Here is a 15,704-nt window from a genome sequence, read left to right as displayed (position 1 = left end):
CATTTTATCGAAAGATCATTTGATAGAGCCTAGGATTTAAAAAATGTTTCCTTCAAACAAAACATCAAATAATTGTTATATGCAATGATATTTTTATTTTCAAACAATGATATATTGTCTGAAAGGACAAGACTTACATAACGTTGTGTTTGAATTACCTTGGTGAAGAAGACGCAATATATTTTCTAAAACAACAAAATTTGTTAATAGTATGTTTAATTACTGTTTTACACACTTGTAATAGACGTTCATACTTTCAAGGTGATTTATATAAATATGTTATGTGTGTTGTAACCTCATACCAGGAACAGATTATATTCCAAAACATAATTGATTATATCATCAATACTTTATTATTAGTTTATTTATTTTCCAATTTCTAATAATCTTGACTCTTTTTCTATTAATTCAAAACAAGTTCTAGAATCCATTAGGTGTAACAACTGAAACTTCGCAATAGTACTTTCTTTATAAGCTACAGAAGTAGCTACGTCTCAAAGAGGGCATGGTGTTGGCCTAGTCCTTGGCCGTTTGGCCGTTTAGCAAACTGACATAACATTCTCTCAGCAATAGCCCCCGTGTTCCCATTCCAAGAGTTCTTTTCCTTTGAACTTGTGATTAGATCAAGGTAATGTTTGGGTGATGGCAAAACATCTAGCTCACAATTTACTGATGCATGTACCATAAACTGAATCATTATTGTTGTTTCTCAAAAGGGTTTATTCATAACAATAGTACATCTGGAAGAAATTCACATAAAATCACTTGCCTATATAGAAGGGTTTGTTTGCTTGAGAAACATCACAATCTGAATTTTGAAGTGCTTTTCTTCATGAAAATAACACAGTTTATATACAAGAAATAAAGAAAGTCAACCATTTCCTTCTCTTCGATGTGAATATTTTTCCTCTTTCCAAGAAGGATGTCTGGCAGGTGCTGCAGCATTTCAAACAGAAAGGGAGGAGAACAGAAAGCACCGTCATAATACTCCATCTTTTAAGAGTCTCATTCACTACTTTTTTTTACATTTTGGCAGGCTTTATTACAGTTCAATTTAAGACAGAAAACGTTCTTTTGACCACAAAACCAGGCAACTTCAATTAGGGATTACCAAAGACATGAACCGTAAGTTGGTAAGTAGCAGACAAAAAAATTAGCAATAAGTATGCAAGTATTTATTTGGCATAGGTATATCTAGTTGCAAGGCATGGTCAACTAATATCTGAAAGAAAAATGACGAATCCAGGAGACTGAAGCACGGATATTAGATGAATTTTGGATGAGCACCTCTTCATTGATCTGTGGATTCTTCATTCAGCTTTAGGCCTGGCAGCTTGAAGCATCTCAACAATGAGAGTCTTCACATCCCTAAAAGAAAAAACAATAAAAGAATCACTTCTCTCCGGAAAATAAAATCAACATGCTGCAGGAAAGGTTATTCTTCCTAATTCCTTATCAGAAACCCATATCACCATGATTAATTCCATCCCAAAAGGATGATAAAAGTTCGAAAAGTAGTATTTGTCTGATTAAAAGAAGCAAGTTTAATTAATTAACTCGCAACAGTAAAGCCTTGGTAACACAGTAATGCTAACATTTTCATCAAAGTTTACATGAGCATAGAATTGCATAAGTAAACTAGAAAACAGATGAGCATATTTGATCTTATGAAGGAAGACATGCCACGTCGTTTTATTTAGGAGATGGGAGTTCATATCAAATATGATGTCTCACTTTCTATCTTCTGCACGTCGAGGGAAAGGTACACGAAGCTTGAAAGTATCATCCTGATAACCAGCCTACAAAAAGAAATATTCTTCCAATAAATAAGGTACAGATTCGAACTCGAACAAAATTAAAAAACAGTTGGTGAGGATAAAAGATTATTATTAAAAGGACCAACTTATTGAAGACTTCATTTGTCAAATTTATAAGGGAATTTTAAACTATTTTATAAATAGCTCCTAAGGGAATGGTAAATAATGTTAATGAAAAATTAATGAAGTAGTACCTTAACATTGAAACCAAGACTATCCAAATCTAGAAGGTATGCAAAGTCCACCTGCAGATGATGATGATCAATACAGTTAAACTAAGGCCAAACATCATCAGCCCCTCTCTCCCGCAGACAAAAAACAAGGATTTGGGTCCATATATTGTTTACATAAGATATTGTTTTATGTTATAGACCATAGATTCTTATGTCTGACCATATGGCACCCCACATCACACACTAAGATATTATATTGCACAGTGGTTTAACAAAGTAATTTTACACGATATTAGCAATTGAAATAAAGAGCCTCTTTTATTATCTATATTGTATACTCTAGAATGGTCAAGATGTCATACTGGAACTGAAGTCCAATGCTGCACAATCACTTTGTTATCGTCAGCATGATCTTTGTTCATATGAGACTGTTAGAAACACAACTTATATTAGAACAAAAACTGACTGACTTCTGAAAGTCATTGCAGATGTGTAACATGATGGTCAGCTAGAGATCACTACCGTCACTGGCTTGGAAAATTGAGCTATGGGGTCAACTTTTGCAGATTTATACTCATCTCCAGTAAACTCTGAAAAAAAAGCATAATGTAAGGATAATATAGAGAATGCGTGAAATTAACTTATGGTCCAGAGAAAGCATTCAATTTTGATGGCATGGCATTATGATCAAGACAGTTACGTAGATATTAAAGAAACAAAATTTACCACAAAATGTAATGATTTAGCACACATTCCTTGCAATGAAAATGAAAGCTATCCAAAAACCACATAACCAGTAATGTTTCCATTTGAAGAAACCTACTAGAAAGACATGGTTTGTGCCATCCCATATGATGCAGAGAGAGAGAGAGAGACTCATCCGAGGAAAAGTGTCTCTAAAGTGAGAAAATAACGATGAAACCACTCTCAAATATCAGTAGGTTAAGATCACAATACAATTTGAATTGAATCAAGAATGAATATTACTCATTTTAGAGATCATGTTAGAAGAGTTTTCTCCCAACATCATGATTTCCAAACACTCACAAATCTAACCATAAAACCTCTTCTATTGCCTGCCAACCACTCTTACCTTATTGGCATCAACCATAATTAAAAATCATTCAAGCATTCTCTCTTCTACCCTATCCTCCTGCATAGACTAACTCAATACCCCTAACACTTTAACTGCCCAGCATATCTAATATAATTAAACTCCATTATTCTGACAACTAACTATTATTCCAATAAACTGCTTTCAACTTTACTAAGATGACAAGAAGTTTACACAATAACCTTTATTAAATCCTTTAGTTTTTAAAAAAATAAATAGGTAAAACTTTACTAATGTGAAAAGTTAATCCTACCTTTCCTTCCGCTCCGAACTCATTCATCCAAAATATAAGGAACCTTGCAAGATAGCATTAACAGCAAATGAAACGAACAAGAATGGTATGGTTAACAAACCTCCTGATCCTAACAAAGCTGTGGCAACACCTGACACAAATCGTACAACTTTCGGTTCAATGCGCAAGAATTGGAAGTCTCCAAAGTCAACCTTCAATATTGGAAGGCTTCAAAGTTGTTAATTCAAAAACGATAAGAAGGGAAAGGTACAAATTACAGAGGGAGCAATGAACAAATTTACCCAAAATGCATTGGGATGTCTCGCCAAATATGCAGCTCGAACAGCTTCTTTATCCTTTTCAGGTACCTGAAAAAAAATTTCCACACTGCATTTAATCTGCAAAGCCTTCAAATAACGGTTTTGTAGTATAATAACTATATAATCCAATATGCAAAGTGAATGGAAACGAAAACACAAAGAAATCATGTATAACAAGGAAATAAACAGAAGATCACAACTTACAGTGATAGCATCACCGTGTAAAGTAATCACTAAATCAGTCCTATCTTCAGGATCTCTAGCCACAAGTAATGAACATTTAGAATTGGCAGTTAGGTCCTGCGCAAAAACACTCTTTAGCAATGGAAGCAAGCTTTTAACTGGGTAGGTGTTGGTTGCAAAAGATGTTCTCATGAGTAATAATAGTTAACAAGACCATGTGCTGGTTGAGGACATGAAAAATAGGATTTCAAATTGAACTTGTGGTATTTTACATGCCAAATTCAGCACAATGTACTGAATGGCTATATACAAGCTAGTTCACAAAATCGCATTTGACATCAAATTCTATTTCTTTTGAAGTCAGTTCACAACCAGAAGCAATTTCAATCTTTAAACTATTTATATTTATCATTTTCTAACAATAGGAAAGTTTCGGAGGAAGAAAAGAAAAAGGAAAAACCTTGGAATGAACTGCCAGGTCGCTCACTGCTAATATAGGATATCCATTTGCGTCACATGCAAAGTCAACCATAGACCCTGATGGATAGCCATCGAACTTCTGCTTGTTAAAAATCAGAAGTTTAAGTCATTTGCCAATAAACACGAATAAAATTTCATGTCAAATATATGAAGACAGAACTCAGAAGGCAGCAAGATTTGAATTTCATTTCTCTGCCAAACTTGAATTCTGTTAATGTTACTTGGGTGGGAAAGGTCGTAGACCCCTTAGTCTTTTAGAAACAACTTCTAGAAAGGCAAAATGTCCTCTCTCCAATTAAAAGACTTTGAGTATTGGTAATGCTCAAAGATACTTTCGGCATTTTTTCCATTAAAAGCTATCCTTTTTAACAATCAGATTTCTTAAGGACATAAACCTTAGAGAATGTAGAGAGCATTCCGCGAACGCTACGATCAAGGACAGTTCGAATTTCCTCAACCGGTGGAAGTCTAGCAGCTTTTTCCTATCATAACAAAACAACCCCAATAAAATTAACACAACCAATCAGACCCATAAATATTCATTCTATTTCAACCACTTCCGAGTTCACACGCAACAAACTGAATTCAACTGAACCAATATGAAATACCTGATGTGCTTGAATCAATTGAAATACACCATCTTTGTCCATGTTAGCATCACCACGCGACACAGCCTGATTTTTAAACCATCAAAAGCACACTATTATTACATATTCATGAACAGTGATCATCACATAATGAACAAACACTTCATATCATTGAGATATGGCAGAAATTCAATCACCCAATTAAACACACACAAAAAAATCCAAATTCCAGTCATGTGATGCAAAGGTTAAATTTTGAAGCGTGCAAACCAAGCATGGTTCAATTGGGTGGAAGAAAAGACATGAAAGAAGGACAATAGAGAGGTACCGGAGAAGAGGATTGGGATGAAGCGGCCATGGAAAGACTGAGAGAGAGAGGGGAGAAAGAGAAGTTTGGTGAGGAAGGGTAGCGTGCGAGAGAGAATAAGGGAAGGGTATTATGGCCATTCTGGTGACGAAAGGGTGAGACCCTCATCAATGGCGTCACCATGCTCTTCATGGTGGTAGTTTGTGCCAAACTCTCCCTTACCACTAAACAAACAATGAAATAGTCATTTCCGATACACAGCACAAGTATTTTGGTAACAATTGTTTCCGACCAAATATTTTACTTTTTCTTTCAAAAAAATTTCAAAAAATATTTATGTGGTTTCCCATAAAAAAAATAAAAAATTACATGGTCTAGTAATCTATGATGAATTTATTTTATTTTATAATCAACTTATATGAAATTATTTACATGATCTTGAATTCTACTGATTTATAAAACTAATTTGTTGTTGATTGGAGTATATTTGACTCCATATTCATGAATACTAGGGCTACTTGAAAAAAACTTATTTTAATTTATATAATAATTTTGAATTCTAATGACTAGTCTCGAAGATTTATTTTGGTTTCACCCATAGGGTATTTAAGAAAAAAATTACTTAAAATATTACGACAGTTATTTTCAATAATTAACAATGAATGAAAAAAACTTTTACATGCATTGTCTTTAGAAAAAAGTTTTGTTGATACTTAAAGAGAGTAAAAAATATACATTTGACACGGTTTATAATAATATATTAATATTTTTAAATTAAAAAATAATAAAAATAAATAAAATATTAATTTATTAAGATACAAGGTGTATGCTTTTACTGTTGAGAGGGTTAGCAACTTCCCTTTACACTCATCATAATATATATATATATATATATATATATACTTATTACATTTCAAAAAATTTAAAAGGATAAAATAATTACTTTTTATTTATATTTATTAAGATTTTTTATTAAAAAAAAGTGTAATATACTTAAAAAAAATTTAACTCAATCTTATAAAACAATACGCTAAAATAAGACTTGCACTAATTTATATATTATAAAATATTTTTACATCTTACTCATTTATATATTATGAAATATTTTTACATCTTATTCATTTATGTATTATGAAATATCTTCATTTGTATCGGTGGTTGTTAGGTAGTCAGAATCACATCTCCTGATCGTACTAGAATATGGCTCCGTTGTGACAGAGGACGCCCTACCTGTTATTACACTCCGACGATCAAGTAAGTAAGGGTTCATCCAAAGTAAGATTTAGGTCAAGTGTCTTAGAAAGCGTACCTTTACTGGAGATTCATTCCTCTTTTATAACCACCTTTGCAACAACACGTGCTCAAGGGAATAAATCCTAACTGAAAATATAACTAAGCACATAAAATAATAACAGAAAACCCACTTGACATGGACATAAATTATTCAACATTTTGTTATAAGTGCACACCCTTATCTTTTAGGGTTATTATCAGCATCTATCAAAATACTTTATATGTAACCCACATGCAACAAACAAGCATACACAATTATTTATAAGCACATACTCACAACAAGTCCCACCCCTATGTAGGGCAGCCACATTGTGTTCGTTTTCGACGAACTCCTTCAATTAGGTCAAAACCCATAATCTCCGCCCAGGCTCAATAGCCGAGCTGACCACTCGCCAGCCCACACTGAGGACCAAGCTATTCTCGGGATAAACCATTGACCGAGCCTCTGCCCAATACACAAGCCCCCCAGGTTCGAGCTGAGCTAGGCTAAGCAAAGAGTCTGAGTGCCTCGACAATTGACATAATGGTTTCACAAGGGTTAGGTAGTCACGTGCACGAAGCGTCATTGACACGACATTTCACCTTAATTAATCCCTAGCACACACGTGGCACAACATCAAGGGTGGAGAGGAACTTAACGTCTCGAATTCCTTTCTCTGTATATACCATGCCAAACGTTCATTCGCGCCACACTGCCTCATTTCTCTGAATTTGAAACCCGTCCTCTCCCTCGAGCTCGCCTTTCATTCTTCTTGCGCTCTCCTCCTCAAAGTTTCTTCTTTTTAACTTCAACAGGTATTTTCTCTTTTCAATCTACTTATATCTTTGAGTACTTTTATCTATATTGTTTGAGCTGGGTCTGCACTCAAATTTTACTCTTTCCATAACTTTAAATGTTCATGCATTTGGCTTGCTATTACTTATTCTGTTCATGCATTTTCAATCATGTATGTTGTGTTTTTAGATCAACCCTATCATGGATTACAAAGCTTTATACCATTGGGCTCCCTAAAACCTTTTGGAAGAGACCTCATCTTTCACTACCTTTGATCGAATAGTAAATCTTAGGAAAAACGGTTGCCCTTTTGGTAGGGAAAATGATAGGATACATGTAGTTCACTGTAGAGAAGATGAACCAGTATGTTGTGATGAGTCTTCTAATCCTGGAAAACCTTTCTGCTTTTTCTATGCAACCGTATTCAAGAAGGTTCGCCTACGTCTTCCTCTTACTTACTTCGAAAAAGAGCTTTTAACCGAGTTAAACATCGCTCCAACTCAACTACATCCCAATAACTAGGCATTTGTCTGAGCATTTGCTGTTCTTTGTACGTAGTTTGGCCTTACACCATCTGTGGAGGTTTTCTTGTACTTTTTTTAGGCCAAAAAGTTGGGTCGCCAACTCTAGGTATCCTTCAACGGTGCCCCTGGGAGGGGCTTGCTTACCCTTTTCCAATCTCCTTATAAGAACTTCAAGGGTCACTTCTTAAAATTTCGTGCCAATAAATATCATCTCACCCTTTTGGATGGGTTCCCTTTATACTGGACCAAAAAACCTTGTTTCACTGTGGCCCGACGTCTGGAAGACCTGCCATCCTCCGACCAGGAAGTTTGTAAGTTCTTGTCGAGCTTACAAGTTGTTTTTGACACCGTTTACCTGCTGAGCAAAGAGTTCGATCCAGATGCCTTAGAGAGTTATACTGGTACATTTCTTTTTTAGACCCAGCGAGCCCTCCTTTTCTTTATAGATTGTAATCTCTTGTCTCTATCTTATTGCAAGGAGGATGTTGGCCAAATTTAGCAAAGAAGAACTGGAGAAGATGGCGAGGAAAGCCAAAATGGCTAGCCAAAAGCCATTGAGGAGGCCCCTGCACCTACCGAGGATGAAAAAGACACCTGCTCGGGGCTAGTCTTTCCCCAAAAAAGGAAAGCCCTCGTCATCCCTTCTATTACCTCCTGTTCTTGTGTCCGGGCCAACTCCGCCCAAGTGTCTCCACCCAGAGCTTCGTCCCCCTCCCCAGTCATAGTGTCCAACTTCAAGGGGGGCGCTAAAAGTTCAAGGAGGAAAGGATTATGGGACCCCAATCTCGATGTTGTTGCTCATATTGAGGGTGCCCTGTTGCTGCCTGAAGACGAGGAGAGGCTGAGGGCTCATAATGTACGCCATCTGCTCGAAGAAGCCATAAAGCAATTTGGACAGACTCTGGACACAAGCTGCTTGGCCGTGAAGAAGATACGAAGCCAAGAGGTCGCCACCGAATCCAAGATTCAGGAAAATGACGAACTTCACCAAAAGGTGGCTGACATGCAATAGAAGCTTCAACATCTCCAAGTTCTCTACCAATGTACCAAGCAACTCCTGGTCGAGAAGACCAAAGCGATCGAGGAACAAGCAACAGTGGAGTTGAGTCATCGCGAAAAGTTGCAGTAGGAACTGGCTCAGAAGGATGAGTTCCTTTCTAGTGAGATCGAAGTCTACAAAGAGGAAGCAATCCAAGCTTTCTTGGTGGGATTTGGATTTGCTGTAGATAAAGCTTCCAGTCTCTACCCCAAAGTGGACTTTTCACAACTAGCACCAGGTAAGGTCGTGGTGGATGGGGAGTTCAAAGAGGAGTGATCAAGAATGCCACAAAACTGATTTAACTATGCTTTGCTAGTGAACAATTTACTTTTGCGTTTCATTGACATTATCTTATGTATCACCATATATTTAAGTCTTGCCTTAATGTTTATTTCTCACCCCCATAAAGTAACTAAGATAACAATGCAACTAATCGCTTAATTTAGACAAGTTTCAAACACAATCATCAAAAGCAATTAATCTTTTACCTTAAAAGAGCGCAAGATCATGAGGTTCTACGAATCACTTATTGTACTTTGATCATGAGTTCACACCGTGTCTATTCATGAATCCCTTTGATATCAAAATCGTAGTGGCCTGGGCTTCTATACACCATTCATATCTCATGGGGCTCATAGACCCAAGTGAACATTGGTTCACCGAGTTAACCAGACCTATTTGTAAGAATTAATGGCCTTAACAAGTGGGGGGTGAATTGTTTAAAGGAAGTTTTTCGCAAATACTAGCTAAGAATGAAGATTGATGTTGATTTATAGATCAAAGAATCAGATCAGCCAAGAAAACAAAACTGTTATCAGAAAAACAACCGGTTGAAAATGCGTTTTAACCGATTGTTTATGGCTACAGAGATAAAATCACAAGTCAAACAGATTTTAAATGAGTAAGAGAGAGAGAAGATCACACAAACAATTATACTGGTTCACTCCTTACCAGAGCTACATCTAGTCCCCAGAAAACCACTGGGTATTCACTAGGTAACCAATACAGATGACAACACACCACAACCTCAAATAGGTGATCTTGACCACTCAAGAACACACACCCTCTTTGACTTCAAACATAGTTAGAACAACCCTCTGATCTTACAGATACACAATTTACAAGAATTCAAACTAAAGAACAATTACAAGAGAATATGGAACATATTACACCTGATTACAGGAAATCACAGTTGCTCCTAATCCACTATTTAACCAAAGCACAACTCAAGGCAATCTTGCTTTCTTGAATCCAAAATTTTACAAAATCTTTTCTAAATCACTTGTTGTATGTATTTTTCAAAACAAGAAGGGTAATCACAGTTTTATAGCTTATCAAACTAGCCGTTTTAATCAGTTAAATTTGAGCCAAAACAGTTTGTAAATAACTAAAAACAAATTTAACAGTTTTGTGGAACAAGCCAATTTTTATGGGTTATGAGTCATTTGGACCAGCCTATGTGAGCTTATAGACTTAAATGTCCAGTTTATTTTACATTTAAAGTGGGTTACTAAGTGACATGTATGTCTCATCCATATTATCATCTCTCATAATACTTACATTGAATGAACATGATTAGGAGTATGAGTAATGACTAATACTCATTTTCTTATGTTGGGTATGAGGATGAATAAGTATATACATATATGTTCAATCCCTATTTTTAAATCTCCATATTTTAAATTATTAAAATATCTTTAACTTATTTGGTAATCTAAAAAATATATTTTCATTGTTATTTAATCATTGATTTTGTTTTATTTGAAAAAATATATATATTTTTCACAATTTTTTTTTCATTTTTCTCAATTGTTCCACTTATTTGATATCTACCAAATTCATTTAAATCTTCAAGGTATTTTTCTATTATTAAAAACCCGATTACACATTTTTTTATGGAGTTCGTTCTAACAATGTATTTCATTTAAAAAAAAAATACAAACCTTATTTTCTTTGAATTATATCATAGGATATACATTTGATCATTATTACTCTTTTATACTATTTTTATTTATTTATTGTCATGTAAGAATATTAGACTCTCAATTTCAATGTTCAATGGTGTAAACTCTTACTTTTTTTAGGTAACCTACAAACTTATATTTTTTTTTCTTATTAGTTTTATTTCATTATAACTTATTTGTTTGACTCATTTGATATCCATGATTGAGATCCACAAGAAACTTTCACTCTCAACATTTGTAAAATATATCTGTAATGGTTTACTCTTGTCTATAATTTGTTGATAAAAAAAAAACTCTTGTCTATAATTACTTTGATATTTATATAATTTTTATTTGATACTCTATTTTAATATTTATGCAAAGTTCCTTAATAAAAAAAATGAAATGTATGTTTTTTATATTAAATATTTAATAATATTTTCTTTTCTAGCAAATATTTTTTTTTAAGAAAAATATTGTTAACATTTGAGACAATATCAATTTGGATACATATGTATCCCTTACCCGACCAAAACATGAATATGTGTATGAATTTTTACTTGGACGACAACTATTCTCAAACTCACATATCCATCTCTCTTATGCCAATCCAACCCAGGGATTATCTTAAAATTAAAAACTATAGATTATTACTTGCTTGCAAGAAATAATAATTGTTAATAATTCTCGACTAGTCATAACATAAATCTAGCATCCATTCTCAAACCCTGTATAAATCAATTGTCACATTCTTCTTACATTAAACTGTTGTTTACTTCCATAGTTGGTACTATGCAAATGGAAGGAAGAACACAGATGAAATCATGTAGAAATGAGTTGATTAATCATGTAGAACTTTTGTGTTCAAGGTGTTGCGACAACTTTTGTTAGTGTGAATAAATGAGTTGATTAATCATGTAGAACACACTGCAAGTTGCACCTTTGTGACATGAGAAGATTGACAAGGAAAACTCTGGAAAGACACTGCCAATGTTGAAAAATCTTAATTATTTTTGGTATGGTTCATGTGGTTGCTTCAAGCTTTGTAAAGAAGGGAGGTTGGTCAATAAGGACACCAACAATCATTTTTTTTTTCTATTAAATATCATGCATAATAGATTTGCATGGAGGAGTATGAAAAGACTGACAAACAATGTTGAAAAATCTTAATTGCTAAGAATGGGAGTTGGTCAATAGAAACCAACAATGAAATCTTTCACTTTTATAGCTACATAATATTATATTATGGATAATGTATAATAGATTGTCGGGGAGGAGTCTTGAAAGACAGACCAACAATGTTGAAAAATCTTAATTATCTCTAGTAATGTGTTCACTTTATTGCTTCTCATTTGTTAAGAATGAGAGTTGCTCAATAAAGAGACGGACAATAATATCTATCATTTTTATAGTTACATAATTTATTATGTATTATGTGTACTAAATTATGCAGATCTATATATACTCAATTGTTGCAGCACATACCTACACATGATTATATATAACCCATAATTAATTAAATAAGTAAAAACTCATCAAATTATCATTCTTTTAAAATACACAGTCAATTATGTTCTTACCATAATCAATTATATTCTTATTTTCGTCAAAATAACAATGTCAACACACTATACATTTTTTATATTTTATTTTATTTATTTATTTATGTAAAACAATGATATTTTGGTAATAATGTAGAACCAATTGTAAATTGTACCTTTGTGAGATGAGAAGATTGAGAAGGAAGAGTATGGAAAGACAAACTGCCAATTTTGAAATATCTTAATTATCTCCTCTGATATGGTTAACGTGGTTGTTTCAAGCTTTGTTAAGAAGGAAAATGGTCAATAACTAAGATAACTAAGAGACCTAACAATTATATTAATAATTTATTCTATTATGCATCCTCTAACCCTAAATTCTAAATCTTAAATCATAATTGGTATTCTAAATTCTAAACCTTTAACTCTAATTCTAAATCTTAAATCCTAATTGGTATTCCTAAATTCTAAACCTTTAACTCTAATTGATATGGAGGAGTGGACTAACATGTTGAAGTATCTTAATTGCTTGTGTTGTTTTATATTTGTTAATAGGATTTGTTAAGAATGAGAACTGGTGAATGGAGACCAAAAATGGTATCTATAATTTTTTTAGCTATATAATCTATCTATTATGTATCACTATAGTAGATTGTCAGGAGTCTTGAAAGATACACCGGCAATTTTATTGTAATTGTATATAATAATTGTAAGCCACTAGTTGCTTCTCCCTTCCTCAAGAGTTGGAATTGTTTAATCAAGAGAGATCAACAATGAAATATGTCATTTTTATAGTCACATAATTTATTATGTACCATGTATAACAAATTGTAGGTATGTACACACTCAATTATACATAACCTAAATTAATTATGTAACGAAAAACTCATCAAATTACCATTATTTGAAGGACATAGTAAATTATGTTCTAATCACAATCAATTATGTTCTTATTTTCATCCAAATAACAATATCAACACAGTAGACATTTTCTATTTTATTTTATTTATTTATTATAAAAATATGACACTTTGGGAATCACTTAAATTATAGTTATAATCTACATTTTATTCTTTCAAATCAATATCACTTATTTATAAATTTATAACAAACTATCCTTTCATTCAATTAATTCTACTTTCGATTCTATTTTTCTTTTTTTTCACCTCTCACTTTATACTCTTTTTTTTTCAAAACAAATACTTAGAATTGGGTAGCATGGGAGATAGGAAGCTATGGCTCGAATACCACAGAAATGCATGGTGTGGTTCATTTGAATCCAAACATTCCCTACAAGAGATGATCATGTTCAAAATCCTTACCTTAATTGTAAGAAGAAGGATGTCGAAGATAAATGTACATGAAACGTTACTAAACCATTTATTTGTTTGAACTAACCTAGGACGATTTGATATATTCGGAATTTCAATTTTCATCTTATAAATTCTCAAGTTACTATAGCTATTGTCACTTCATTATAATCTTCATTTTCTAAATTGCTTAGCGTAGTTCATTATCACTAGTCATGATCGTCATACAATATTTCCAAAGAGAGAAAAGGGGTCAACAAGCCCTGTAATCTAGTCTTCTCCGTCTCCACTCAGAAACCTACACTGCTCTCTAACAAGGACAAACAAAATTTAATAAGACCATTACATGTCATTTCTACCTTCTTACTTCTTAATAACACACTGTTAAAAAAACGATGAAATAATAAGAGTATAGGCACCCTAATTCAAACTTATTACCCTTTACCTTCCCTGCCTCATCCATGAATATTGAGTACCAAACCAACTGATTCGTGTGTTTCAAGATGGGGAACACAGTAGTAAAGAGATCAAGTACAATTACATAGCATCTGAATAAAGGAAAATCACGAAGAGGTGAAGAGAAGAAAGGAATTTTCAAAAATATTTGCTTATGGTACAAAAATTTAAAAGAAAACAAAAACTAAAATCCTACTTCATTACTCAATTTTGACTCTCCTAAAATAAAAAAAAATTGAAAGAGAGAATTTTTTTTCTACACTAACTACAGTTAAACTGAAAACATTTTTAATCATTCTGATGCATAAATATCCTGCATTCACTACCCTTCAACTTTCCAGCCATATTAATAAAAAAATATAGCCACTTGTAGCCATTACCCAAATGTTCTTTTGTACCATGTTAAACAAAAACAGAGTCCACAACATAACAAGGTTAAAACACAATAAATTAGTACTTTTTTCACCATTGACAGAAAGTATTAATCCACAAAGTTGATGGTTAATCAGTGTAGGATAATTTGGCAAATTGTTTTTCTTTTGAATTGAATCACAACTTTCTTTCCTAATAAAATTCAAACTCAACACCTTAGCTCATCATTATTCGTACCAAGCAAATTCAGAATAAAAAATAAAACAAACTAATTTCATTTCACCTTGATTCAGTATCCAATTTTCAAAATTAATCAGACAGAAAGGGCATTAAATCAAATGAGTTGAAGCAAAAACCTAGAACAGACATGATGATGATAAACAGAAATAGAATATTAATATACAACAACAATAATAATTAATGGTATGTAGAAATATATATACATACAGAGAGGATATTGTCAATCGGAATGTGGATGACGATAACCAAGGTAGGAAAAGAGAGAACGGAAGAGGGAGTGGAAAGGGAGGCAGAAGAGGAGGTGCAAAACGACGTCGCTGCTAAGCCTCTCGGGATTGCAAGCTATGAATTGGAAAAGATGCGCTGATGCGTGCGCCACTCTCGCCACCACGTTGGTGTTCAGCACCATCCTCGATCTACGTCGTCGTTTTATGTTCCTTTTGGAGTTTCTTTACTTTGTTCCTTCGCCTTCTTCTTGTCCTTCATCCGTGTTTGTTTGGCAATCAAAATCAAACTCTATTTTCAGACTCGCCCGTGATTGTTAAAATCAAAATCAAAGTCAATTGAAAATTAATTATAAATTGGAAAAGTTACTTACTTATTTACATTTTAAAGGCAATTTCTCTTTATTTTTAATCAAAGTGGAGCTTATATTAAAATAATATTTTTATTTATAAGCAACTTTTCTGATCAATTTCCATTAAAGTTTGTTCTTAGAAAAAAATGTTTATAAAAGTTGACATCTTCGTACTAAAATTATCTAGGTAGATTATTCGAAAAAATTATTAATATTTATTATTAATTACTAATTTCTTATAAATTTTTACTTAATATTTTATATTTAATATTTATAGATGTTAAAGAATTGAAACAATAATTTTATAATAAATGATACTGAATATGATGAACAAGGTATATTATATTTAGTAATTAAATTTTTTAATTCCATTTATCATATTTAATTTTTTCTTTTATTATATATATATATATATATATGT

At 33.0% G+C, this 15,704-nt stretch overlaps 1 protein-coding gene and 1 long non-coding RNA gene across 2 annotated transcripts; both read right to left on the bottom strand.

Annotated features, from left to right (window-relative positions):
- Positions 1 to 979: 979 nt before the first annotated feature.
- Positions 980 to 5,501, bottom strand: LOC137813941 (FMN binding protein). The gene is made up of 12 exons (XM_068616434.2): positions 5,235 to 5,501; positions 4,928 to 4,993; positions 4,715 to 4,801; positions 4,300 to 4,398; positions 3,861 to 3,956; positions 3,639 to 3,704; positions 3,458 to 3,548; positions 2,513 to 2,580; positions 2,353 to 2,418; positions 2,012 to 2,062; positions 1,735 to 1,799; positions 980 to 1,368 (listed from the first exon to the last, which is right to left on the bottom strand). The coding sequence occupies exons 1-12, from the start codon at positions 5,403 to 5,405 to the stop codon at positions 1,311 to 1,313; spliced, it is 984 nt and encodes a 327-aa protein (XP_068472535.1). The 5' UTR covers positions 5,406 to 5,501; the 3' UTR covers positions 980 to 1,310.
- Positions 5,502 to 13,746: 8,245 nt separating this feature from the next.
- On the bottom strand, positions 13,747 to 15,223 carry LOC137813942 (uncharacterized). Its single transcript, XR_011081558.2, has 2 exons — positions 14,914 to 15,223; positions 13,747 to 13,948 (listed from the first exon to the last, which is right to left on the bottom strand). It is a non-coding gene; the product is annotated as an uncharacterized LOC137813942 (long non-coding RNA).
- Positions 15,224 to 15,704: the final 481 nt, after the last annotated feature.

The sequence above is a fragment of the Phaseolus vulgaris genome, chromosome 1 (assembly GCF_051622355.1).
Source record: "Phaseolus vulgaris cultivar YP4 chromosome 1, ASM5162235v1, whole genome shotgun sequence".
NCBI classification, from domain to species: Eukaryota; Viridiplantae; Streptophyta; class Magnoliopsida; order Fabales; family Fabaceae; genus Phaseolus; species Phaseolus vulgaris.
Note: the sequence above shows the minus strand (reverse complement) of the source record. Positions and strands in the feature narration are given on the sequence as shown.

Coding starts and splice junctions, on each gene's coding strand:
- LOC137813941 (XM_068616434.2), bottom strand. CDS start 5,405: ATGAAGAGCATGGTGACGCCATTGATGAGGGTCTCACCCTTTCGTCAC. Junction 4,399..4,714: donor TGCTCTCTACATTCTCTAAG/GTTTATGTCCTT, acceptor TTTAACAAGCAG/AAGTTCGATGGCTATCCATC. Junction 2,419..2,512: donor AATTTTCCAAGCCAGTGACG/GTAGTGATCTCT, acceptor TGTTTCTAACAG/TCTCATATGAACAAAGATCA.